Consider the following 14,675-nt stretch of genomic DNA (forward strand, 5'->3'; position numbering starts at 1 on the left):
AAAAAAAAAAAAAAAAAAAAAAAAAAAGGAAAGAGGTAGGCTAGTTAGGATGTTAGATTGCTAAGATCACTGTATCCCCAACCCTTGCCCCTCTTGCTGGGTGACCTTACCCACAGTCTGCCATTGTGATGCCATCCACCTGGACGCCATGGAGAAATACTGCTTATTGGCTTTACTCTTTATAACTAGCTCAGTTTATATTACCCAGGACCACCTGCCCAGGAGTGGTACTATCCACAGTGACCGGGGCCCTCATCAACCATTAATCAAGAAAACACCCACATAAACTGGCTTATGGGTCAATCTGATGGAGACATTTTCTCAATTGAAGTTTCTCTTCCTAGATGACCTTAGTGTGTTTCAAGTTGAGGAGAAAAAAATCTTAATCAGTGTAGAATATAATTATACCACAGTATATAATTAAGTTATTAGTTTAATTGTGCTACTAATGAAATATGAAACAGAACTTGCATACTAAAGAAAAGGGTATGCTTTTTGTAGTCTTTGGTTTGGGTATTTTGTTTTTCAAGACATGATTTCTCAGTGTAGCCCTGGTTGTCCTGAAACTGACTCTGTAGACCAGAAACTCAAAGATTTACCTGCCTCTGCCTTTAGGGCTGGGATTAAAAAGGCATACATCACCATCATCCAGCTTGGGTATGCTTATTTTTAAATGAAGAATTAAATCTTGGCAGAATATTTGATACTACAAGACATAGAAAGTGATCATTTTTTTTTTCAGAGTTGATTAGTGAGAATACCACCTAGCATAGATGCAGAGTGCAAAATAACACGTGTGTTTAGGCCACTTTGGAAATTATTAGGAATTCTGTCCTAACCTCAGGCCATTGAATGATTTAAAAGATATATTTTTAGTTTTAGTTATGTGTACTCTGTGTGTGTGTCTGTGTACGAGAATGTGCATATGTAAGTTCAAGTCCCCTTAGAATCCAGGGGAAAGTATCAGATCTAGAGCTAGAGTTACAAGTAATTCACTACAACCTGATCTAGGTCTTGGGAATCAAACTCAGGTTCTCTATAACTGATTAATCTATATTCTATAACTCTATAATCTAACTACTGATTTACATCCTCATCCCCTTATTTAGTGAAAATAATATTATTTATTTAATTAACTAAAAGTCAGAGACTCAAATAAAATTATTTTTTAAAGATGTACTGTCAGGGCCTGGAGAGATGACTCAGCAGTTAATAGCACTGACTACTCTTCCAAAGGTCCTGAGTTCAATTTCTAGCAACCATATGATGGTGGTTTACCAACTATCTGTAATTGGATCTGATGCCCTCTTGTGGTGTGTCTGAAGACTGCGACAATGTACTCACATAAGAAAAATCTTCCCCCCCACCAAGATAAATCTTAAAAAAAAAGAAAAAAGATGCACTGTCACTCTTAGAGTATTTGAGTTTCTATGTATGGCACATATGGAGGTCAGAGGTCAATTTCTTGGGAGTCAGCTCTCTCTACTTTTGTTTTAAAACAAAATACCAAAAGACAATCTCTCTCTCTCTCTCTCTCTCTCTCTCTCTCTCTCTCTCTCTCTCTCTCTCTCTCTCTCTCTCTCTCTGTGTGTGTGTGTGTTTCCCAGAGCATGCATGTGGAGGTCCAAGGATTACTTGCAGGAGTCAGTTCTCTCTTCACCATGTGAATTCTTAGGATCACATTTGGAATATCATCAGACTTGGCAGCAAGTTCTTTTACCTGCTGAACCATGGAACTAGCCCTCAAATAACTTTTTCATAGAACTTTCATTGATTATTTGAGAATTTCACATCATATACCCTGAGCACTCTTGCTTCCCAGTCCCCCCAGGTCCTCGACCCTATCCTTGTGGCCTCCCCTGATCTCCTCCTCTGCCAAACAGTGCCCTATGTCACTGGATCTGCTACAGACACCATCATAGCCCTCAGTGGCAACACAGGCCAAGAACATCAACAAGGTCTCAGTTTGCAGCACAGGCCATGGATATCAGCATAGCTTCAGGCTACAGCATAAACGATGGACATCCTCATGGCCTTTGGTGGCAACACAGGCCACAGAAATTAACAAAGACTCAGGCTGCAGTAGGACCATGGACCCAGCCATGGTTCTTGGGGGCAGCATAGACCTGAATATCACCATGGTCTCAGACGGCAGCACAAGTCATTCATATCAATATGGCCCATAGTGACAGCACCAAATAGCAATTTTAGGAATCAAACATTCTGGGCTGAGGATATATTTTGTTTTGCCTAGTGAAGTCCTGGGTTTGATTCTCAGTGGTACATAAAATGTAGAGATGTAATCTCAGCACTTAGGACATGGGGGCAGGAGGAGTTCAAGATCATTATAGACTACATGAAACCCTATCTCAAAAAATAAAAATCCAGCCAGGCGGTGGTGGTGCACGCCTTTAATCCCTGCACTTGGAAGGCAGAGGCTGTCGGATTTCTGAGTTCAAGGCCAGCCTGGTCTACAGAGTGAGTTCCAGGACAGCCAGGGCTACACAGAGAAACCCTGTCTCGGAAAACAAAAAAATAAAAAAATTAATAAAAATCCAGGAGCATCAAGATAGATAAGCCTGATGCCCAAAGTTTGGTCTTCGGAGCCCACATGGTGGAAGCAGAGACCTGACTTCCATACGCCACAACACGAGAACATGAGTGTACACATATACACATGCTAAAATGAAAATTTAAAAAGTATTTTTCAAAACAATAAAATATCTTACATTCTAACACAGCACAGTCCAAAGTCTGATGAGAGTCTGACACTTACAAGCTGAAGCATGAGGTGGGAAATATTTAGAATCTTTGTCTTCTATAATGAAAAATTATGGTTTCTATATGAACAAAAAAAATCTTTGCATGTATGTAAATACTGTAATTTACGACACACAGTAGTCCCCTGGTGAACCAAAGTGTTTTAGTATAAGGATAAATAAGAAATAAGTTTTTATGAGTAAGAAGAGATAAGATTTAAATGACTTCAAGCAGCTAGAGAAGGCTTTATTTAAAGAGAAGTAAAGTCTATAGTTCTGGCCACGCCATGGTGGAGATGTGGGACCCAGTCACCCAATGAGCAGAATTTAGATCACAGCGTGCATGCTTTGAGCTGAGGTCTTTGTAGCTAGGGATGGGAAAGGGGGCTCAGTACAGGTAGAGTTGGTCGGCTGCAGTCTTCTGTTTGAATCACTTTACTTAGACTCCTTCTGCTTCATTCTCCTGCATGCTGAGCTTAGCTTGATCTGTGCTGTGCTTTCACGACTGGCATTGTAGTGGGTTTGCATCAGCATCATCACAAACATGGCATGTTTTACTCCAGCACCACTATAGATAGCCTCAGTGTTCCTTAGGCACAAGTGATTATTTTAGCAACATTATACACCTGTTGTAAACATGGTCCCATCCATCGTCCATCAGTTTAAGAAACAGAATTTCACTGTTTTCTATTTAGGGGGAGCTATTCACATATGACCCAACATGCATGCAGAGGGAGGTCAGAGGACAACTCCTGGGAGTGGAATCCGGGCTCTGAACTCAGGTCATCATCCCTGCATGCTTGACCTGCAAAGCCATCTTGGTGGGGCTTCCTTTTCAATTGTTTGGCATATGTTAATTTTATGTCTTGGGATTGTATACATTCCTGTACATACATGGCATGTACCATGGAATTGATGACATCTAACTATTGATCCTACTCCATTCTTGCCCCATGTCTCAGGTCCAGTAATTACAAATTTACTTTCAGGTTTATTTTCAAAATTTGTTTTCATATATGAGAGAGCATGTAATATTCTTCTTTCTGAGTCTTGCTTGTTGCTCAATATAATATCTTCTAGTCAATGCATTTTGCTGCAGGTCATGAATAATACTCTATTATGTATATATGAAATGGTTTTTTGTTTCATTTTGTTTTGTTTTGTTTTGAGACAGGGTTTCTCAGATTCCAGGCTGGCCTCGAACTCAGAAATCCACCTGCCTCTGCCTTCCAAGTGCTAGGATTAAAGACATGTGCCACCACTGCCTGGCATGAAATGTTTTCTTTAGTCATTTACCTGTTCATTTATTTGTATCTAGGCTGACCGACGCTGCATCTTAACTATTATGAAAATAAAAATGGGCAGACATATGCCACAACACACTATCTTCACACCTCCATCTTCAGGTTTAATAGTGTGAGTAAATTTGTATGGTTTTGGTATTTGGTCATATTGATTTATGACCATTATAACTTTATTATTTTTTTAGGGACAGTATTTCATTATCAGGTCCAGACTAGCTTCTACCTTGTGAAGCTATATTTTTATATTGCTTCCCGAGCATGGGTACCATAGGTATGAACCACCATACTCTCTGCGCCTATTACCTTTGATTAATTTACTCTGGGGTGGCCTTTGTCTCTCACTTATTTTGTATTAAGATCTGTTTGGTCAAATAGAAAGTGCAGCTGCTCTGTTGGCTTTAGGAGTCGATTGTCATACGCCTGGAATATCATTTTCTATCATTTCTAGTTGTGTGTTCTCACTACTGAAATAAGTCCCTTATAGGAAATATACTACTGGGGCTCAGCAGCCTTTTGTTTATCATTTCTTTGAGATGATATTTCAGGCTGCCCTTAAGCTCACAGCGACTCTCTTGGCAAGTGCTGAGGTTATAGGTGTTTGGTTTTGTGATACTTGAGAGTAAACCCATGCTCTCAGGGAAAGCTGAGCAACCCCCAACTCTGTGTTTGTTTTAATCCACTCAGACGATTTGTCTTTTATTTGGAGAATTTAATTCATTTATTGAATGGTATTGTCTTTGTTACTGTTCTATTGCTATGAAGAGACACCAAGACCAAGGCAACTCTATAAAAGAAAACATTTAATTAGGGGCTTGCTTACAGTTTCAGAGGGTTAGTATATTATCATCATTGTGGGGAGAATAGCAGTACCCAGGCAGGCATGGTACTGGAGCAGTCACTGAGAGCACACATCTGATCTTAAAGTTGCAAGCAGAGACAGAGATAGAGAGAGAGGGAGGGAGAGAGGGGGGAGAGGGAGGGGAGGGGAAGAGAGAGAGAGCTCACACAAGTCTGGGTTTGGCATGGGCTTTTGAAACCGCAAAGCCAACCCCTGGTAAAACACACGTCCTCTGACAGGGCCACACCTCCTAGTCCTTCCCAAACAGTTCCACTAGCTGACACCCAAGCATTCAAATACATGAGTCAGGCTCATTTGCTTGTTTTCTTCTGGCTGCTTTCATATTCTTTGTCCTTTTCTTTGTTTATTAAGCTTCATGGTCTGATAGTTTACTGTTGCTGATGTTTAATTCTTTTCTATTTCTGTTTTTGTGTCTACTCTTCTAGTGAGATTTGTATTTTCATGTACTTAGGATGGTTATAGTTTTCGCTGGATCTAGAACTCTCTTAATCATGGCTTGTAAGGGTGGTCTGGTAATCATAATTCCCCCCAGTTTCTGTCTATCCTACAAGGTCTTATTTTTCTTTTACCACTTCAAGTTAACTTTGCTGTGTAATTATTTCTGGACTTGAATATGCTCAATTCCCTTTAGGACTGCAGGATTCCAGCTGAGAAATCTCGTTAGTCTAACAGTGTTGCCTTTAAATGTGACTTGGTGCTATTTGAGATTTTAAAATTCTATTACTGATCTTCAGGTAGTTTTACTATCTTGTCTTGGTGAGCATCTTTTCTGGTTAGGTGTATTTGGAATTCTACACTTCTCTTGTACATGAATGTTCATGTTTTTTTTTTTGTTTGTTTGTTTGCCTTTGAACTAAAAAAACGTTTTCTTTTTCTAACATTGCATCTACTTTAATTTTTCTGGTGCTACGATCACTGTGGGTGTGTCATACTACCTGTGTTCCTACATAGGACAGGCTTTTTATAAAAAAAAAAAAAATTAAGTCACTTTATTCATAAGTGTTTTCTTGCACATATGTAAGTATATCAGGCCTGTGACTGGTGCCCAGCAGAGGACATCAGGTCTCCTCAACCTGGAGCTACTTATGGTACCTCCTGAATGTTGGAAATCAAAGCCAGGTCTTCTGCAAAAGTGACAAGTGTTGAGCCATCTCTCCAGCCTCACCTTCAAAATTGTTTATTTGTGTGTGGGTACACATGCCACAGCATACATGTGGCAGTCAAAGGACAACTTTTTCTTTCTTTCTTTTTTTCCTTTGAGACAGGGTTTTTCTGTGTAGCCCTGCCTGTCCTGGAATTCATGCTGTAGACCAGGCTGGCCTTGAACTCCGAAACCTGCCTGCCTCTGCCCCCCAAGTGCTGGGATTAAAGGGGTGTGCCACCACTGCCCGGCAAAGGACGACTTTTCAAGAATCAGTTCTCTCCTTCCACTATTGGTTCCTGAGATTGGTCTCAGGACATCAGGTATGTGTAGTAGCAAGCACTTTCACCTGCTGGCCCTGGGAAGGTCTATTAGATAAGTAGTCTTCTTAGATGTGTCTTGAGGTATCCGTTTATTATACAGTATCTGGAAATAAAGAGCATGTAGCTTTTGTGGGGAGGCAGAGATGTCTGTGATTAGTAAATGTGGACACTGTTGTTTCTTGTTTCTTAACTGAGTCTTTGTAAACCAGTGGTTCTCAATCTTCTTAATGCTGTAACCCTTTAATACATTTCCTCATGTTGGTGATCCCCAGCCATAAAATAATTTTTGTTGCTATCATAACTGTAATTTTACTGTTATGAATTGTAATGTAAACATCTGTGTTTTCTGAGGGTCTTAGGTGACCCCCGTGAAAGGGTCGTTCCATCCCCAAAAGGTTGAGAAATGCTGTTTTTTTTCTCAAGGCTGGGGCATGCTTATTGTCCATTAAGCCAAAGTAGACAACCTGTGTAGTTCCCGATTTTTTATTATTATATTTTCATTTTTTTAAAGCAGTGTAAATTCTCAGTCTTCCACCATTACTGTTTTATAGAGATTTCCTATTTGTAGCTTTGCTGAATTTTTGTTTGAGATTTTGTTCTTTGTTCCTGAATCAAAGAACTGTTTCCCAGGCTAGCCTGATATTCATGAGCCTTGGGACTATAGGCATGTGCTACCATGTCCTTATTAAGCTGAGTTTTATCATAAATGGACTTAGGATTTGACAAGTTATTTTTCTGTGCTAATTAGCATGATCATGTGGTTTTTCTTTTACTGTTAATATAGATATGAGAAACTTAGGGGGTTTTAATGTTTTTTACTTTTGTAATTTCATGTGTGTGTGTGTTTTTCCTGTATGTTTGTACAGTTTGTATGTCCTGGATCCACTGGACCTGGAGTTACAGAAGTTGTGAGTCACCATGTGGGTGCTGGGAATCAAACTTGCATCCTCTGGAAGAGCAGTCAGTTCTCCTAACGGCTCGAGTCATCTCTCGAGCTCCTATGTTTCATTCGGTTTAACGCTAGCTCATCTACGGGTAATTTGAGCCCTCTTTCATTCAGAGACTACTAATTTCTATTATCAAAACAGAAAAGAACTAGACACAAATCTTTCTTGATTATAGTGAAGACAAACTCAAACAAGTAATAACAGCTTGATGAATGTTAATTTGTGGTGTATCTTAAATTTAAATAAAGGTAATAGATGTCCCCCCACCCTGCATCCCTAGTCCTGTGAGCTTATGGGGTAAGCTAAGATACATTTTTTTAAATGCTTCCTTGAGGAAGTTACCCCAAATGTAAATAGAATTTAATCAGAGTTATCACACAATTTGCCAACCAAACCAGGGAACTTTGGGGAGTGAAAGTGAATGCAATCACAAACTACTTTGGCTCTCTGATTATATAAGATTAGTTTAAGACAAAAAACAAAGAAAACAAACAAAAAAAAAAACCCAAAAAAACCGAACAAAACAACTATATGAAAAAAATAAGGGCAATAAGTAAAGCATTTGATGTTGTAAGCCAATATACTTTAGAGAAGAAACTAGGCTAGTAAAGTAAGCAGAGGAAATGCTTCAAGCCTTGTAAACTGGAAACAAGCCCTGGCTTTATTCCAAGGGTACAAAGATACAGAGCAAAAGCACGACTTTTTAGACAAAATGAGAGGCCCTTCAAAAGGGGACTACTGGGCTGAGGGCCACGAAAATATCTTCCAACTGTCTGTGGTAATGGTTATATAACTAAGTATTTTTTAAAAACACACAACTTTTTGTGTTTTTAAATGGATGGATTATATGATACAGATTATAGACTCCCAAATTATTTGCCAAACAAGAATTTTGAAAGTTGTTTTGTTTTTTTAGACACAATCCCTTTATGTAGCTCTGGCTGTAGACCAGGCTGGCTTAGAACTCAGAGGTTTACCTGCTGCTGCTGGGATTAAAGACATATACAACCACATCCAAATAGAAAAAATTTCCAAGAGACAATGGTGTGCTGGTTAGTTTCTTTTGTCAAACTGATACAAACTAGTTCATCTGGGAAGAGGGAAACACCTGAGAAAATGCCACCTCCCCTCCAGCCCTCCAGATTGGCCCATAGGGCATATTCTTGATTGATGTGGGAGGCACCAGCTCATGGTGAGCTGTACCAACTTTGGGCAGGTGATCTTGAGGTGTGTAAGCAAGTAGGCTGGGCAAGCCATGAGCAAGCCAGTAAGCAGCATTTCTCCATGGCCTGTGCTTCAGTTCCTACCCTGATTTACCTATATGATAGATTTGTAAAGTACAGAGTGAAGTTGTTTGTGGTCATGGTGCTTTATTACAGCAATAGAAACTGTTAAGATATGCCTTAAATATGCCAAGGGATGGGATGTGGTATTTGAGTGGCTGGATGCTTTTCTAACATATGCAGACCCCCCTGGGTTCAGTCTCCAACACTGTAAGGCCTGAACCAACAGTACTCAAGCACAATGCTTTACCCTCCCAAGAGGTGTTCCTGTAGGTCAAGCAATCCTGCCCTGACTATCTCAAGCTTTTAAAAGAACACCCCAGAGAATTCTAATAGTCCTCTTTATCTGTAGACATGTCCTAAGACTGCTGTACCTCAATCTGGGCATAGTATCAAATCTGACATATACCATTTTCACGCTTTTATTATAAAAGCTTATTTCATAAAAATTAGAAAGGAGATCAACAATTATGATGGTGTAAGTTACTTAAATGTGGGTCTCTATGCCATAGCAAGCCTGAAGTGAATTGGTTTCTAAGTGACTAACAGTTATGTATCTTATTCAGTACAAACATGCAGCTTAAAGGGACAATTTGCATCAATTTAAAACCCACAAACTGTTTATTTCTACAATTCTCTATTTAGTATTTTCAAACCAAAACTAATGTTGGAGGATGTGACTGAAGAAAGTGAAACAGAGTGAAGGGGGATCAGTCTCTGTGTGTGTGTGTGTGTGTGTTTATATCTCAAACAGATTTTTGAGAAACCACCTATGAGTACCTAATCTGGTCTGGCAAAACCTCAAATAAAAGCACTGCTAGAGCACTCCCATCACAAAAGAAAAAAAAAAAACAAACCCAACAGATATTGATTATATACAATTTATTTAATAAATTAATGTCATTCAAAATACAGTGCCAGAGCATTATGCAGTTGAACATGCCAGCCATGTTTGTCATGAGGCACCTGTGCTCATGTTACATTGGTGGCGCCCCACTACTGCTAGTGGTTCCTGGGATTAATGCCAGAGCAGCACTAGTGTCTGCTCTTCTGCCCAGTGCAGACAATTCCTGCACGGTTCACCTTCCTAATCCTAGCCCCCCAAACATACACACATCAAATTAAAAAAAAAAAAAAAAACACACCTATTAGATACCTACACACAATCACTCTACAGTAATGCTCGTTATTAAATTAAGATGTAATGACCTGGTTAATCCACTCTAAATCTTTTTAAGATGGAGAACTATATCAGCAGCAGGTGGTTATATGCATGAGCCAACGTTAATGTAATATAGGAAGTGGAGACATTTACTGATTAAAGCTCCACATAGACCCGCACAATGAGGGACTAGCAATTCATTTGCAAGCCCAGCAACATAAGTCCACACCTGGTAAGTGACCAGCTGACTGGACAACCTGTATTCTAGATAGACAAGTGTAAGTCAGTGGGAAGGGAATACATGCACCTAGAATAGTGAGACTGATCCTGCAGTCACAGCTTTCCCTGTGTAATACCATAGACGTATAGCAGATCTTGTTCAACAATAGTATAGGATTTAAAAGACATTTCTATCTTAACATGAACATTAGTGTTAAGTGCAGCGGAATTATACTAAAAAAAACTATATTCCAGGACTCTGGAAGTACAGGAATTCAATACACATACTAAAATAATCTCGGCACAATTTTGAAATACCACACTGGGAACAGATTACTTTTGAAAGTGAAGTTCTGGACTGTACATACACAGGGCTAACAGTTAGATAATCCAGACTCTTATGCTCACATGATACACTTAAGTTTCTCAGTTATCAAATAACCTATTTCATATTACAGAAGCATATCTTTCTGTATGACACACTGATATATATTATACTGATGCAAATATTAAGTAGGGCATAAAAATAAAACGTATCAAAGATAGATTTTATGTACTCATACTCTGTCCTTTTTTATCCTCTGTTTAGTAAAGGATATCACAAGTTCATCTGTGCACTCCCTCAGCTCCCCTATACAGGTGGAAGTGCAACCATTTCTCCATCCAGTTCAAACTCCTCTGTTCCATCTGGTGAAAAAAGGTAAGTTGGTGGCTTCCATGGAGATTCTTCAAGACAGGATGGATAAAGTTTCCCCACAGTGCATCGAAAATCTCTCCCTAGGTCCCATAGTACACGTTCAGATATGTGCTGCCGCAGAGACCACCGGTCAAGTTCCAAATCATACTGGTAGGTGACATACTTAGCTCGTTCATTTAAGTGTGTTTCTCGCATAAACACACAGAGAGAATTTGAGATCACAACAGCTCTAACACAGGGATCAGAATACCTTTTAGCAGGGATGTTGGCTGCCATTTTCCATTCATTTTTATTCACATCATAAATTTCCACAGTTACTGAAGACCCATCTACAGTGCCAGAGGGGAGTCTTATGCCAGAATTGGTAGCAATATGCAACCCTCCAATATAGAAAATTTTATCACCAAAAGCTGCAACTGAAGCAAAAGATCTGCTAGTCTGCCTCATGGCCATTTCTACCCATGAGTCAGATCTTGGAAAGTAACAGTACATGAGGTTTAATGTCATCACATAGATGCAGTCGTGAACTACAACTGCTGCACTCCACTGCCAAGCACAAGGCAAAGGGCTCACCATTGTCCACTCATCCTTCTCAGTGTCATATCGCTCTACAGTCCTTCGGTTAAGTTCTCCACCAACACTATCTCCTCCGATTGCATAGATATAGCCTTCACAGCAAACCAAAGATGGCTTCACACGGACAAAAAGCATCGGTGTCTTTGGAAACCAGGTATTTTGTTGTGCATCAAACCAGTAAAAGCAGTTCACAGTTCGGAAGGCAGTCTGCAGTTTACTTGTTTTACTGTGATTTGTTTTTGTGTTTTTCAAGGGCACTTGGCCCCCTGCTATGTAAATATCATTATCGGGGGTTACAACTGTCCCAACCTTATGCAAATCAGCTGGTGGGCTGCATAACTTGTAAACTTTTTCTGCCTGGGGGCTATAACAGACAGAAGAGTAAAGACTACAAGGGTTTTCTGAGGATGCTTCAATGAAAATCATCATCTCCTCCTTAGTCATCCCAAGCCTGGGTTTGAAGAACTTGGGCATGGACTTATAAAGACCTTGAACCACAACAGACTTATCATTGGGTGGGAGACCTTGAAACCAAGCTCTTTGTGTGACTTCTGAAAGAGCATCAATTCTGATCTGGCTAAGAACTGAAGACAAATACTGGGATCTGGACTCTGTGTTGTACTCTAGCCACAGCATGGCAGCCTCCCGCACAGTTTCCTCCTTTTCTACATTTAGGTTGTCGCTGCTGAGGATGTCTATGAGGAGGTCGTGGGACAGCTGCATGAAGGCTTCCTGGTGGTACACAGCCGTGAACTTGTGCTCCACCATCCTTTTAGCACTCTGCTTTAATTCTTCACAACTGAAGAGGTCAGCAAAGCTCAACAGCCGCACGCAGTTCTCTGCATTAATTTTTTTAATTAAATATTCTCGGCAACGCTGTAACACATCTTCTACCTAAAATAAGGGAAAAAAAGGATGATTAATAGAAAAAAATTAAAAAGTAAAAAGATGCTGAGAATTTGAACCTAGGACCCTGCACTGAGATCCATATTCCCAGCCTCCAGTTTACTTTTATCTAAGATACCATAGGTTTCCCATAGCAGACTCTCCCATACTGTCAAGTTTTATACGTTTGGGGAAAGAGACAATTTCCTGCAATAACAAAATAAGACTTCTAGGCTACACAGTTTTCCATTTCTTCCTCTTGCCCAGTGGTCTAATTTACCTGTCCTATTCAGGCTGAGTGAGTGGCATACACTGGTAATCTCAGATTTAAGAAGCTGTTTAAATTCGTGGCTAACTGCCTATCTACGGCCGGTTCCTGTTTGTTTCCAGTAGCTGAGGCTGACCTTAAACTCAATCCTTCACTCAGTTCCACCTCTCAACTGCTGAGATTATGGCATGATACTACCATGCCCGGCCGAAACCAGTTTCCAAAGTACAAAGTATTATTCCTAAACAGGGAAAGAGTTGGGAAAATACCTATATTCCTAATTAAAATCTGGAAGGGGAATCTGAGAAATATAGACTAAAACAGTTAATCATACTAAAATGTATTAATCATCAATTTTACTTAACTGCTTAATAGCTCAATATACTCCCATGACCATTATAAATATTAAATCTTCCATAAGAATCCAAATCTGTCTATGGTAATTCTATCAAACACGAATGAATTTAGGCTTTAAGCACAAACACTCTTAAACCAATACTTAACCTTCCCAGTACTATCAGGTGTGTACCATCATACCTAGCTTATTAATTTTTAATTTTAATTTAACTCTGTAATCAAACCCACACAGATTATGACCTTGTGTTTAATACACTGCTACCCCTGGAAAATGGAGGAGGGAACCCAAATTTAATGTTTCTACACCAATATGGCTGTTACTTTGGTACACACCATTTTTAAATTATATGCATGTCATAAAACTATTTACCAACTGAAAAAATCCTATATTTTTAAATTTCACATTTTATATACAAAATTTGACCCATATAAAATCTGCATTAAGACTGTACAGCTAAAGGAACCATCAATAAAATACTGTTTCCCGATAAAAATAACCTACACCTCAACATGCAGGCGAGGCCTGCTTTACCTGTAGGAAGCAAGCTGTCTCATAGAGCTGCTCCACGGTGCTGTCATTTACCGCCAAGTTTCCTGTATATGCATAAGTTATTATCATCTGCAAGGCAGCAGCATCCACATTCCTCAGGTGTACATGTGTCTGCTTGCTTTCACTTAGTCCACTCATGAACATGGCCCTACAGGAGACACAGGAAACAACCTTAGTAAAAGAAGACAAACTTAGGTACCACAGGATGCCAATTTAATTAATAAGTTGTTAATTCAATTTACTTATCGAGAACACTTTCAAAGGCAATGAGAAAATCACATACAATCCAGGGCTGAAGACAAGCCATACAATAACCTCTAAGCCATTCTGACAGAGGACATCAAATTTACTTTATTACTTTTTTTTTTTAAAAAGAGTTATTTATTATTATATGTAAGTACACTGTAGCTGTCTTCAGACACACCAGAAGAGGGCGAGATGTCATTACGGATGGTTGTGAGCCACCATGTGGTTGCTGGGATTTGAACTCAGGACCTTCGGAAGAGCAGTCAGTGCTCTTACCCGCTGAGCCATCTCTCTAGCCCCTACTTTATTTTTCACAGTCACATAATAGAAGACTATTCAGCAATAAAGCAAGTATTGATAAATAAAGAACCTCAAAAACACACTCAGTGAAGAAACCAGATACAAAGACCACATATTATTTGAATTCATTTACATGAAATGTCAAAAAACTGCCAAATATTTACAGACAGAAAGCTGTGGCAGTTAACTAGAGCCAATGCTTTCAATCAGACAGTGTAAATGGTAGCAGGATTCTGTCATCCTCAGAACCAAAGGAAGACAGTTTCTGGATACATACCCTCAGCACACAAAAACAAAGACATTAAGTCCTTTTTTAAAAAGAGGCATATTTGTATAAAATTGTCACACACCTTTACATTATTTACTTACCTATTTATTTATGTACCAACCTGCCTATCTAGGCTGGCCTTGAACTCTTGATTCTCCTGCCTCTCCCTCCAGTGCTGAGATTATAGACATAGACATATATATCATACCTTGTTTATGTGGTGCTGGGAATCAAATCCAAGACACTGCATACATGTAAGGCATACCTACTCAACTTCAATGTCATCCAGCCCTTTATACCTCAAACACTGTAAATACAGGAAAAGTAGCTAGGCTGTAAGGTTTTCTTTCTTAGAACATTTTCTCTTTGCAGCTGAATAGGTAGTAAGAAAGCTGCTGAGATCTGACTGACTGCAAACTTCAAATGGGTGGACTTTATGATATATAAATTCCACCTTTAAAAAGCTTACCGTATTTGTTCTTTTGTGATTGGGTTACCTCACTCAGGATGATATTCTCCAGATCCATCCAT

The 14,675-nt window shown here is 39.4% G+C and overlaps 1 protein-coding gene across 3 annotated transcripts in view; it reads right to left on the bottom strand.

The window, feature by feature from the left end:
- Window positions 1-9,481: 9,481 nt before the first annotated feature.
- Kbtbd2 (kelch repeat and BTB domain containing 2) overlaps window positions 9,482-14,675 on the bottom strand; it is a 25,294-nt gene continuing 20,100 nt past the window's right edge. For all 3 annotated transcript variants that reach the window (XM_031382015.1, XM_031382017.1, XM_031382016.1), the window contains exons 3-4: window positions 13,313-13,478; window positions 9,482-12,164 (exon numbers count right to left, since the gene is read on the bottom strand). In XM_031382015.1, the coding sequence (XP_031237875.1) occupies window positions 10,629-12,164; window positions 13,313-13,478 (1,702 nt within the window). In that variant the 3' untranslated portion in view covers window positions 9,482-10,628. The remainder of the gene's footprint in view (window positions 12,165-13,312; window positions 13,479-14,675) is intronic.

Source organism: Mastomys coucha, unplaced genomic scaffold (genome assembly GCF_008632895.1).
Source record: "Mastomys coucha isolate ucsf_1 unplaced genomic scaffold, UCSF_Mcou_1 pScaffold20, whole genome shotgun sequence".
In the NCBI taxonomy this organism is placed as follows: Eukaryota; Metazoa; Chordata; class Mammalia; order Rodentia; family Muridae; genus Mastomys; species Mastomys coucha.